The 13,898-nt window shown below is 35.0% G+C and overlaps 1 protein-coding gene across 1 annotated transcript; it reads left to right on the plus strand.

Annotated features, from left to right (window-relative positions):
• The first annotated feature begins 308 nt into the window (after positions 1-308).
• Positions 309-10,153, plus strand: LOC114354199 (B-cell CLL/lymphoma 6 member B protein). The gene is made up of 5 exons (XM_028306469.1): positions 309-515; positions 5,756-6,487; positions 7,006-7,200; positions 8,228-8,476; positions 9,668-10,153. Exons 2-5 carry the CDS (start codon positions 5,828-5,830, stop codon positions 9,842-9,844), a joined length of 1,281 nt encoding a protein of 426 aa, XP_028162270.1. The 5' UTR covers positions 309-515; positions 5,756-5,827; the 3' UTR covers positions 9,845-10,153.
• Positions 10,154-13,898: the final 3,745 nt, after the last annotated feature.

Consider the following 13,898-nt stretch of genomic DNA (forward strand, 5'->3'; position numbering starts at 1 on the left):
CTTAACCCCTTTATAACACAAGTGGATCGATAATTTTTCATATTTCTTAAAACTTGTTTGTTAAAACCCCGTTATTCGAAAGTTTAACACCTTAGCCGCAACATAAATGGATTTAGTGTTGACAATGTCTGACAAAAAATGTTTACGGTATCCGAGTGATGCAGCACCTTTCCATAGCACGCACCACGTTTCAACTGCACACATGCATGCATTACATCTGTCATACCTGTGTTGCTTTAAAAGTGTCGTAACGCCGCACTGGATATCGGAACACCATGTACAGGGGTCGGCCCGTGCCGTCGCACGCTTCGGGGTGCGCACCCTGTCCTAGCCAGTTCTGTCCCGGCCGCCCTACTGAGCGGACAACGCGCACCCCTAACCACCAGCCGTCGATCGAAAACTTTTCAAATTCAAACTTCGAACTCCGCTCAAAAGTTTAAATCTGACAGTTTATTTTTTAATTTACCAAAGTGCGAAGGCAAAGGGGTGCTGAGTCAGCAGAGGAGCAGGCACAGGTATGAGTCACTTGAGTTTCTCGCCATAGTAACACCCTCCACGCACCTGCGTGTGGCGATTGCGAAAGCGCAGCGGGAGATAGCCCCTGTGATTTTGCGGGTAGTTGTTGATGAGGAACTTAATTTAATTAATTTTTCCGCTTATTAACTCACGTATTTTTACTCTGTGACCGTCCGTTGATTTTGAATCCTTATTTCATCGTCGCCAATGTTATTTCATTTATGGCTGAGTCACCTGAATAATTATTACTACCTACTATATTATTACCTACATTTATTCAAAAATAAGATTCTCATTAGAATCCGCAAGTATTTTATAAAATGAACATAAAATGATTGTTCCGTCAGTATGGTTTAAATTGAATCTGAGTACAGTTTTAGTTTTTTCCTTAAACAAATCGAATTCTCTTAACTTGACTGATTTAATTTGATTAATGTGTTTATAAATTGAACCAGGGCGATCATTTCCCAAGAGTTTTCAGTTGAACCCATATCGGGGCAAACAGATAGATTCAGTATCAGTTACTAAGTAAAAGTTTGGGCTAGCCTCAGGCGAAGTTCGCAGAAGCCAGCCTCCTGGCCAGCCAGGCAGTATCGAGTGTCAAGAGTGCACTGGAGGGTTATCTTAACTAGCGGCAGTAACTTGTTCTTATTCTCTAACAATGTGTGTACTTTGTAGCTTGTCTATAATTAGTTCAGTAGGACTTCGAGCGCTGGTGCTTTCGAAAGGCTTTTTAATTTAATTAAAAATAGATTCATAGGTAAAGTGATTTAAGATGATTGTTGCTAAATTGTACTGAGATGGTGCTTTAAAGAAAGTCTTTTAGTTACTTATAATATGTTTTTAAAAAATAGATTCATACAGTGATTGCTGAGGATTTCTGATAAACGTATCGAAGATTTTTGTCAATATGTAGAGTAATCAGCTTGAAATAAAAGATACTGGTATAGGTGATCTGCTATTGCTATCGATTAGCAGCAAAAAATAAAGACTTTTCAAAATACACTCGACATCAAATAAATCGCATCTCCCGCGACAAGCATTTTGAAACGTATGCTTCCCCACTTCCCACCAATATTGGTACCATTTGAAAGCCTAGTTCTAACCTTCATTTCATTAAAGGAAAGGTTTTTACCCCAAAAATGTGTCTTTAGAAGGATCCAGAGTCTCTTCTTAAAAAAATAGGTAGTTACCCTAGAGCCAACTTTTATGGCTATAAAACTGTTAAGTTGGGATTAATCGCTATCCATATGTTAAAGAGGACACGTGAGATCATTATTTGGTTTTATAACCATAAAAATTGGTCTAATTGATCCCATAGGTGGGCCCAAAGTGAGGTATTTTTTCAAGTCACATTTATGGTATATGTTAATGATTTATTAAGAAATTAAATGTGTTTTTCTTTAACACCAATATTATTGGGGCACCATGATTGTGTCAGAAGAAAATCGTTAAAGTTCGCGTCGCGGAAGGTGCGGTTTATTTGATGTTGAGTATAGAACAAATAAAGTAATTTGATTATAAAATCTTCATAACTACTTTGNTTACTTTGTTTTGGCTATTAGCTATACTATCAACTGCCGCAACTAACACTATCGAAATTGCTAATCGTTAAATGGCTATTATTTAATTTGTTTAAATAGACATATTTAATTTTGCCTATTTTACTAACTTACTACGACTTCAATTGTTTAATGCTACTTAGTAGCTATAAAGCAAAACGATTAGTATCACTTATTTACTTACTAATTGTTCTATTTACATCGCAAAATGTAACGCGCATTGAATGGAAGATTTGGTGCGATTCTATTATGCTTACGACGGCACATCAAGCGTTACACTGTGTCACTTTATGCAGCTGTATTAAGTGCTATTTTACAATAAAAATCCAAGATAAAAATGTAAAACTTGATGCAATGATGTGACGAATAAAACTAAGTCATTGTAAACGAGCACGCGAGCCGTGGGAAATACGGAACAAATCTTAGAACAATCATTTCTTAGGTAGGGATTTCTTAAAACTAGCGTTATGGTGCGTTTATTAAAAACTAGCTTTTGCCCGCGGCTTCACCCGCGTGAAATTTAGTTTCACAGATCGTCATAAATTATAGTACATATTCTGGGTTATAAAATAGAATACTGCAAAGTTTCATCAAAATCCGTTCAGTAGTTTTTGCGTGAAAGAGTAACAATCATATTAACATCCAGACATCCATACAAACTTTCACATTTATAATATTTATATTTAACTAGCTTTCCGCCCGCGGCTTCGCCCGCGTGGAATTTTGTCTGTCACAGAAAAACTTTATCGCGCGCGTCCCTGTTTCAAAAACCGGGATAAAACTATCCTATGTTCTTTCCCGGGACTCAAACTATCTCTATGCCAAATTTCATCAAAATCGGTTGCGAGGTTTAAGCGGGAAAGCGTAACAGACAGACAGACAGACAGACAGACAGACTGAGTTACTTTCGCATTTATAATATTAGTTGGGATGATCGAGACTCGTGAAAGCTCTATTAAAAGAGTTACGAAGAAAATTTAATATCATGTTATCCAATAAATGAAATGTTTGAGGTATTTAGATTGTCTCGTTAATTAAAAGATAAACTTTTTTGTGAAAAAATGTCGATGCAAACTAAACCGTTACTTAGGTATTTAAAGTACAAGTAACTTGAAAATTATAAGCTATTTATTTATCACGTGCTTGTAGTAAGCTTAGCACCTACTTAGTTTATACCTACAGTCATGATTAGGTATTCTATGACTAGCGGCCTAATCGTTAACGCGTTTTTCAGCACTAATTACTAAAACTATAACGTAAACTCGTAATAACACACTCAGTGATTATTGGATTGCGATATTTTTATAATATAAATTGTAGGTGTTATCTTTTAAGATATGCTTAGTAACTATAGTCTGTGCTATGGTAACAAGCCAAGCCAAGCTTTTTTATCAATGCACTTTACACGTCCACACGTTTACACGTACCACAGCTGCTTTGAGAAACCTTGATACTACATGACATTGTAGACTTGATACCAATAATTATAGCTCTATCTACAAAGCGTGAAACAAAAGTTACCTAAAACAAACTCAATATTTTTTCATACGCAAGTAATGTAATGGAATCAAACTGTAAAATGTTTATTCATTTAAAATGGAATAATCCGAATAATTAGACAAAGATTACAAACACATATTTCACACCCTCGATTCAAAATAATAATGGGTGTGTATAACCACTTTAAATAGAGCTTAAAGCTATAAATTAGCTATTCATGAGTCCGTAATCTGGTGTGTAATTAATAAGGCGTATCACGCAGCCGTTTTCACACCTACCTTACATTTTAATGTTTTAACATTACCTAATAAGGCAAGAAACATTTCTTGGCTGGTAGTATTTTGATATGTATTTGCTATTAATTTTTAAAAAGGTTCAGTAGTCTGATAGGTTGAACCTTGGTAGGAAAATTTTAGTGTTAAACTTTCGCGTTGCTTAATGGAATTGAATTAAGTTGTTTTTCAATGTTAGTTACCTATCCGCGTATCGCGTTAAAACCTGTTTAAAGTAATTCAAATTTTAGTGTAATGTACAAGAGCTTTTACTCCTTTAGAGCTTACATTTATTTAATTATGTAGTTTTTTGTTTGTTTTGCTAATAATACAACCAACAGAATATATTTTTAGATCATTGATTTGATTGATTTATCGAGAAGCTAAGTAAGTTGATATGCATAATTTTAATAATCGGAAAAATTACTATTATTTCATAATACTTTACAACTATAAAGTATTTAGATCAAATTGTATATTAATAAAATCATAGAGCTCACGACTCTTCAGCTTCTTTGGAACAATACGTTTTCATGAAAAACTAAAGAAAATATAAAACANAAATATAAAAACATGTTTGGAAAATGTAAATAAGCAATAATCTGATTTTCCACCAAAAGCTTAGATGTTATCAACTTGAAACAATTAATAGTTTTAAAGATTTAAGCACTCTTGTAATATAATCTACTTTCGCTACTTTGATATTCATAAATACATAGTGAATGACAGCGCGCCCCGCCCGCCGCCCGCCCAGTCATTACCGAAAATGTTCCCCGCCCAATCTGAAGACAGTGTTTAGGCGGATTGTGTAATAAGTGGTTAGATAGTTATCGCCTTAAGACGGTATTAAGTTGTTATCGAGTGACATTGTAATGATTTAAAGATAAATGTGATTGTTAGGTGTAGGGAATAGATTTTTAATGACAAATTACATTTATATGAGCCGAAATTAAGTAGTGTTTCTTATCTTGATATGCCGTCACAATCCGTACTTACTTATAAACTTACTTATACGTTTTTTTTGGTCTCATAAATATAGTGGTGATAAAATTACTGCTTGGTTTTTGGAAGGAAAAGTTTTATTAACGAAACATCGTTAGGTGAATGCACAATTTGATGTAACTTTTTTGCTACTTTTAAAATAATTTATACACATATCTTCCGCTGTATTACTCTAACAATACGCTGTTTTATAATATTTAATAATTATATTAAAACACATATTTAAGCACTGTAAGTAGTGAAAATTGATCACATTATTTTTTCACCCTGATCTATCCTACATCACAAACTAAACGAAACTATAAAACATCTTTCAAAGTTAACTTGTCGGTGATCCCATTTAATACCCTTTACTTCTATACCAGTAAAAGGGCTTAACCATTACATTGCCATTCGTCAGGCCATAATTTATTCATGGCAACCTCTCAAAATATGACAGAGTAAACAGAATGCCGTCCCTACGGAGGGCTGGGGAGGGTGAGCGTGGGAGCCATCTCGCGACGGTAATTAGCTTGCGTGGGCGATTTTTACCCTTATTTCTAAAGCTATAAGACTAAGTGGTAATTATACTTATTTTTAAGCTCAAAAAGTTCAAATCTCTGAATAAGCTGAAAAACTCTTTCGACTGAAAAAGTTTTCAGTTACTCAAGTTACTCAAAAACAACAATACTCGCCTATTGTTCAAAATTGAGTGAAATGTCCATGTTTTCGCACATGTGAGGGGAAAAGAGCAATTTACTGTAGTGTCACAACTATCAACACATTGTCGAGATTGTTACAATCAAAGAATGAACCTCTTCACCATTGAGTGCGCTCTCCGTCCCTTTTGCTCGCTTTTTCGCCCTTTATAACATTTATTGCACTTTGCTAAATTATTTTCACGTTATTTTCCTTTGTCCACAGATAAATTAAAGCAACATCAATGTGGCGAAGATGTGAACTACAATGAAATGGTAGTGAAGAATATCACCGAACATGGAAGCAGCATTGCCACAATTTCACAGATTAACATCATCCCGTTTCTACCAACACTATGTAGCGCCACCAGTTCGACTATCCACCGATTACCTTCACGACCTTATCCCTCAACAGCATCCAACACTTCTCCAGCAATATCTAGCTTATTATAATGAACCTTTAGTCCCACTCGATCTGTCTTTGAAATCCACTACTCCCATCACACCACCATGCACTCCGCCTCCAACCCAAAAACGAAAATCCTCTGAAGAAAAACCAGCAAAGTCGCCTAAAATATTTCGAACCTTTGAAGAACCACCCGAAAAAGAGGAATCCGAAAGCAATGCTGAAAAGCGTAAAATTGAGGATGAAAACTCTAATGACAGCGACAGTACTGAAGCTAAGAAGCTTAAATTCACAAAGCAGTTTTTTGAAGAGCTCAAAACTTGCTTGCCACCTGAACCTGAGACTCCGTCGAAGAGCGAAAGGAGTTCACCAGATGTAGTCGAAGTGAAAGATGTCGAGGAGCGTCCGAAAAAATCTCCGAAGCCAGCAACTCAGCCTGTTAAGAAAAGCAAAGCTGTGAGACGGTTGATGTTCGATGAAGATAAAACTTCCCCAGTCTCTGGAACCATCATTCGAGATTTAGCTGAGGACGAAACTCTAGTAGTTCGAAAGGTAATCTTACTTTATTATGCAAACACCAAAATTGTGTTTTCATCGGGCGCATCAAATATAAAGGCAAACTTGCACAGGAACTATTAATTAGACGTTCTTACCATACCATTACTGGGGCTGCAAGTCGACTTTTCCTTATCGGTCGGGCAATTAAACTGGTATGAAATCGTGTATTGTGTTGTGTTTTGCGCTAATAACAGCTTTAAGGGCGAACCGCAGCCGTCACCGGGGGGTGGGCCCGGGACATTAACTACGAAATAAATCGCCGTTTCAATGCTCTGGCCACGATTTCTTTGAATTGAGATAGTGAGCTGAAACGTTTGATTAGATGCAATAAAAATTATTGTAATGGTGTGGAATTATGTAATCGTCATTTTACGGGTCACATTTCTGGCAAGTTTGAGTTAAAACCCGCGCCTTCCGTGTTTGTAGGGGCGTAGAAAACTAGGTGAAATAGACCCATTTTTCACATTTTTAACTACCTTTGTTCATAGCCTTATCCAAGTGTCATTTTCCAGGGCGATATAGACCCAGCGTTCAACGTAGTAGAAGTGACAGAAGAGGCAAAGGCACTGATAGCATCCATCGAAAATCGTTTGGGGCGGTACATCTGCAGGCTTTGCCGAAGACTGTATAGCGATGCATTCGCCTTGGCGCAGCATCGCTGCTCCCGCATAGTACACATTGAATACCGATGTCCGGAATGCGATAAGGTAAGCTTCTTTTGATTAATGATATTTACAAAAACAGTCCTCTCTTCCCACGTCGTTTTCAATTAATACAATATTAACCGATATCATTATCTACCCTTTATTGGTACATCCCAAACCGATTCTTTTTATTGCATTCGATAACATTTAACACAAACTATTCGTGTGGGAACGGTCATGGGGTGTCGAGAGGCGACACTTGGCACATTTCCATGGGAAGGGACACGCTCTGGCGAAATGTTTTTACACGATAATTGATACGTTACGTGGTGCGTGACTGGAGGGTATTAGCGGCATCTCGGGCGGGAAACAGTCAACTCATGATTAGGAACTCGATCATATGAAATGTAAAATTGTACTCATTGTAACAAATTGCTTGAATGATTCGTTCGTTCGTTTCAGCCAAATGACGTCCACTGCTGGACAAAGGCCTCCCCCAAGGTTTTCCACAATGAACGGTGCTGCGCTGCCCGCATCCAGGCTCTTCCCGCGACCTTTACCAGATCGTCGGTCCACCTAGTAGGAGGCCTGCCCACGCTACGTCTTGAATGATTAGTTTGTGCTTATTTACTACTTAACTATTCTAATAGACCGGTCTTTTACATTTTTATTTTGCCTAAAGATTGTTTTTTTTTTACAAATAATGTTTTATTGAAGCGCGCTACATGTCAATGAGCAAGAAATAACGCTAAAAGTTGATTAAAATTGTATCAACAAATAGCGTCTGGAATTAGCCTAGGCGCAGACCACCGACTTTGAGTTGGCCGATAGTTTAGTCGGGCTGTTAATTAGTATGGACATTGGACATGTANCAATATGGACATGTATGTAACTACGCACATTGCACCGATTTGGTATCGGCCGATTCTTCATACAAATTAGAACCGGGCCCAACTATCGGCCAACTAAAAGTCGTTAGTCTGCGCCTAGGCTTAAACAAGACAGCTATCACATTCATCACAAGGGTAGTGAAAACTTACCTATTGACAAAAAAACTTGAAGTCCAAATCTAAGCTCGCCAATTCTTTAGGTCTTCAACTGCCCTGCCAACCTCGCATCGCACCGCCGCTGGCACAAGCCTCGCGTCCCCGGCGCCACCAAACGACGCGAGCCTCCAGCATCAGACGCAGGGCGGTTCCCTTGCCAGCGCTGCGGGAAGATGTTCAGGAGACAGGCGTATCTCAGGAAGCATCTGCTGGCCCACGAACAGCCGGAGAGCGAGGAGAAGGAACCCTCGGCGTTTAGGCAGGTGCATGCTGAATATCCTGCTTATCAGACGGTGAGTGGTTATTGTGGTTTAAATTTCAGGTTTCAGATGTTCATTTTTAGGCTGAAGTTCGTAATTCATTTCTGGCCAACATTACTATTTAAATACCACATATTGTTTTATGGACAAGCATTTAAGATCTGCGCTCGTCAACGGTCGGTCGGCTCAACTACAACTCAAAAGTTTAATTCATTAGTCAAGATTAACAGATTAAGGCTGAGTTTCACCATCTTAATCTAACCGTAACAATAACACCGACACGGTAATAATATCATACAGTATTGTAACTTCATATAAACCGACGAAACGCGAGCTTTCCTTCGAATTTCAAATCTCGGGACGTGGTCGAAATCCAAAAGTTAGGGGTGTCGCGAATGTGCCGAACGGACGTCGATGGCCTACCGTTGAAAATGACTAAGGTGATGGAATTTGACTGACCGTCTTAAACGATCAAATTTGTCAAAAACTAGTCATTAACTGTCAGAAATGGTCATTTTGAGTCAGTTTGATTTGAAATAAAAATTATTTTGTAAAAAACCAGCTTTGGCCCACGACTTCGCCCCCTGAAATGATTAGTAGATTCAAAATTATTTTAGTACCTATATTTTTTTAAATTAAATCTACTAATCACAAAACAACAAGCATTTTTATCCTATTCCATTCACAAAGTATTTTGTTTGTCTAAATAAATAAAAAATTACAATCACAAAACTAGATAGAAATTCTAAGTAGACAGGTGTAATTAGAATAGGTACTATAGGTGAGCAGCCCTATCGCATGTTGTCATACCGTGACGTACCGCGGAGCTGTTGACATTTATTTCAAAAATATGGCCGAGTTGGAATACTGTATAGATAGTATTACCGTGACACCGATGCTTTTTGTATGGAGTTTGATAGATTTTTGACGTTTGTCAAAGTTAAAGTAAGATGGTGCAACTCAGCCTTAGAATGTTACGAATAAGGGCCCTCGTCCACGGCGATTTTGGAGCGATGCAGTCTGTAGCGCGTTGGCATCACTTCTGTAGTACGTTGCAAATGCGACTAACGCGCGTTAGTAGCGATGCTGTCGAAAAAGTCGCCGTGTGCGAGGGCCCTAATTCATGAGTTTTTAGCTTCATTTGATAAGTTTAGTTTCACAGTTTAACACAATATTTCTTTATCGTGGTGAACATCTGTCTACAATAGTCAATTTCTCTACCAGGAAACCCTCCGTGACAGCAACTTCAACACATTCTGGAACAAGATTCCCCCGCCGCCCCAAGAGATAGCTTGGGAGGGCGTGCGCACCCGATGCGCGTCCTCCTGCTCCTCCGAGGATTCCCGAAGCCTCGACGTCACGGGTTCTGAGGATGAAGGCGGTGGCGCTACGGACGGGTGACGGCGAGTGCTGCGGCCCGTGCCGCGGTTTCCTGCCTATTCCGTGCCCCCGCTGCCGTATTACAACACGTATGGACACGACACGCCTCTTTATTTTTCTTAAATCATTAAATATAGGCTACAATGTCGTCATCGATTCAAAAGCTACCTTAGATAGCAAAGCGTTCTTCACTGAAATCCAAAAAAAACCACTATCATCGAAATTAGCTGAGGTAGTCACATCGTTTACTTGTTTTGGAACTACGAGTATTATGCGCCATTATTCTCAGTAATTATAATTGTTCTCAGTAATAGACGTACTTTCAGGTTTAGTAGGTAGGTACGTAGAAATTCGACGTTCGACGTTGTAGTCCCGTAAATATACGAGTTTATATAACAATATTGTACCCTGAACGGTTTAGTTGATTGAATGTTATTTATAAAATTTATCTACATCTACGTGTTAGTGTTGGGATAAGTCACGGAATATCTTTGTTGTACAATAGCTGTATTTTCTAAATAGTTTTTAAATATCACTTACATATCAATGTTTAATCCAGATTATAGTAGCATTGCACATTAAATATTAATTGCACATACGCTTGTAGATGCTTGATCATTGTAGAATAGTTATATTACTGTACATTTATTTAATTTAGATTAAGTTTGTATATTTGATCTCCTGCGGCGTTCATTCCAAAGTACTTAGTCTTTATTTAGAGACGTTAAACGTTTCTATATGGTATTTATTATTAGTATTAAGATAGGTAATTACTTAATTAACCGTATACTGAAACATACTTGAATCCTTTAATTTAACGCTCAGTCATTACGTATTAAGTCATTGCAAAGTAATCGTAAAAAATCCTTTTAAAAATCGTAAATGTATCATCTATAGTTTGGCCTTAGTCTTGACATCGTTACCCTTTAACATATATATAAGAGTAGGTACATAATTATAGGCCATAGAAATACCATATTATAAGATTTTAATCTTTCGCGTTCCTAACATTTGAAACTGAAAAATAACATAGCTTATACAGAGTGTATAATTTATGGCACATTCTGTAAAATAATAGTACAGTAGGCACCATTTCAGTATACGAGTAAGCTAGTAGTTGTACTATAACGTTCGTTTATAGGATTTAAAGTTATAAGAAATTATTCACTATCAAATAAGTATGTAGTCTTGAAATTCAGAGCGTTTAATCTTTTTTGATTTTACACCTTGAAAATATCTTCGTTTCCTTTTTCATATCAAAATTAGCCAATCCAATATTGAAATATTTTTTCATTTTCATATTTAATTTAAATTAATATTTAAAAAAGACCTATCGTATAATCAGTTAAGGCATAGTTTCAGAAGTTGCATGAATCGATCGGTAGAAAGGCCACCGCCATCGATCGAATGCATGGGCATATTTTTAGATCTGGCCAACTATCTCATAAAGTTTTCACTCTACATCGGAATGGTCAGGTCACTAGGGCACTTGTTGTACCATATTGTGTTACTCAAAATATAAATTTAATTATGTGTGAACCAAAACTAAATTGATTTTACCTCTAGTGATGTTTTGCTTTCAATAAGTAATTCGTTAAATCAAAACTAAATTTTATTTTCAAATCTTGTTTTGCTCAAAAAATATTTTTTCTAGTCAATTACATATCTACCAAAGCCTATTTTATTTAAATTTTCTAGTCGTGTTTTACTTTTATCTAGTCAAGCTAAAGTCATTTAAAATCTTTATAGTCGATTTTGTTTTTCTAGTCAAATTCTAAGTCAAATTAATTTAAATATTTTTTTAAACTTCTAGTCAAATTCTAAGTCAAATTAATATAAATATTTATTTTTATATTCTAGTCAGTTTTCTTTTTCTAGTCATTTCTGAAAAAGAACCAAATAATAAAAATATGTAGTCATATGGTAAGATAATCTAGTCATTATCGAAAATAGATTAGTTGAAATAAAGATTTTATATTATTTATACAAAACAACAATTTATACTTTAATGATCTCAAATAATTTTAAGGTGCATAATACCATTTTCTGTAGATTGACGTGTTTTATACTTCAATCCACTAATTCTAATCTAATTTTGTTTTTATTGTGTTAGTCTAGTCAAGATATTCAAAAATCGCTAGTTTTTTACCAAAGCATTATTTTATGATTTCCTTTTGGTCTCATGGATTTTCAATCTAGTCGCTATTATTTTCTAGTCATTTTCCAAATATTTTTCTAAAAACTAGCCATTTATTTAGTAACTCATCTAGTCATATTTTTTTATTTGCAACTTCATAGTCTAAATTATAAATAAATAAATAATAATAAATAAATAAATCTTTGGACAATTTCACACAGCGCCAGCTAGCCCCAAAGTAAGCAACTTAATGCTTGTGTTATGGGTGCTAGCTTAACGGATATACTACTTATATACTTTTTTTTTTAAATACTTAAATATTATACATAGTCACACCCAGACCCGTCACAGAAATTAAAATTCATCATTTCAATTTCTGCCCGGCCGGGAATCGAACCCGGGACCTCTCGGCATAGTAGTCCGTGCTGAACCACTACACCAAACGGCCGACAAAATGAGTGATGTTTAATATATATTCAAGAGATAGTTGGTCAGATAGAGTCTATCATATAATTTTCAAGGTGTAGAGTCAAAAAGTAGATATTATTTAGTCCAAAAATAACAAATACATTATTATTATACATTATAAACCAATATCACTTACAAAAATAAATAAAAACTATTTTAAACACTTTTCCATTTGAATTTATAAACAAGTTAGTTATAAGATATGTAAAATATTGCATTATATTAAATATAGTAAAGTAAGTATAGATATAATAATATATCAGAGATATATAATATAAAATGTTATAAGAAATCTCTATCGAGTGGAATCTAGTCAGTGTGTTCTTCATGTGTAGCAACGCGTTCCAAAGATGATGTATATAAAAACGCTATTTATTTAAATAACAATATTGTGTGCTTAGTTTTTAATTTTGGTTTGATATATTTTTTCTATAGTTTAATTAAAAATTAATATAACTTTGATTTATTTATTTATTTAGCAAATACGCTTAATTACGTAATACGTTTAATTAGGCATTTTCATTATTTTAGATGTTTAGTTATTTATTTTCTTTTAAAAAATTATTATGTCTCTAATAATTATTCGTTTCCAAGCAATATCATTACAAACAAAAATATTATTTTACTTTACCCCATTTTTTCTTTTCGTTAAATTAATTATTTTATATTATGAAATTACGAAAATAAAGCATCTATTCTATTTAATGTTGTAGTATGGTAGTAGGTATAATGTATAATTTTAATTGTATACGTACAGTCGACAACAAAGTAGCATTTTTTACTATCTCAAAAGGTGCAACAGTTTACTTTTGTTGTGCCATCAAACAAAAATTGCATTTGTATATTTTACACAAATACTTATTTAAGTTGGTTTATTAGATAATGATTAATTATATGAATGTGAACTATCTGAGGTAATTTTTATTATTCGAAACTATGTATAATAAAAAATCTAATACACATACAGAGGAAATATTATGATCAACTGCTGATATTTAAAATGTTTTTTTATCAAATTAATATTAAAGTCGTTTTTACCTTCCATATTAAATTAAATTGTTGTGGAATCAGTATTTTACATGTTTTTCACGTTCGTCTATTTATTGTTCTCTATCATAATTTTGTATTTAACTGAATTAGCCACTTATTAAGTAAATTAAATTCATTATGTAGTGTTTCTGTAAATCACTAAAATCAATGCACTTAGAACAAATAAATAAATAGGATAATCGATAATAAGTTAACATTTTGCATTTCATAATTCGAGTAGAGTATTAGATTAATGTAGAAATTGTAAATAATATTAATTATTGAATTATAAATAAATGTGGAAAACTAAGAGTATTTTTATTTTGTGTGCGAAGTTGTTTTTGAGTCAGTTGCGGCTCTAACCCTGAAGTTAACACAAAATTGGGATATTTGTGATAATGAATGATGATTGATAACGTTAAATGATATTCGCCCTTTTCA

This window comes from Ostrinia furnacalis, unplaced genomic scaffold (assembly GCF_004193835.3).
Source record: "Ostrinia furnacalis isolate ACB-3 unplaced genomic scaffold, ASM419383v2 OfSCF1955, whole genome shotgun sequence".
In the NCBI taxonomy this organism is placed as follows: domain Eukaryota; kingdom Metazoa; phylum Arthropoda; class Insecta; order Lepidoptera; family Crambidae; genus Ostrinia; species Ostrinia furnacalis.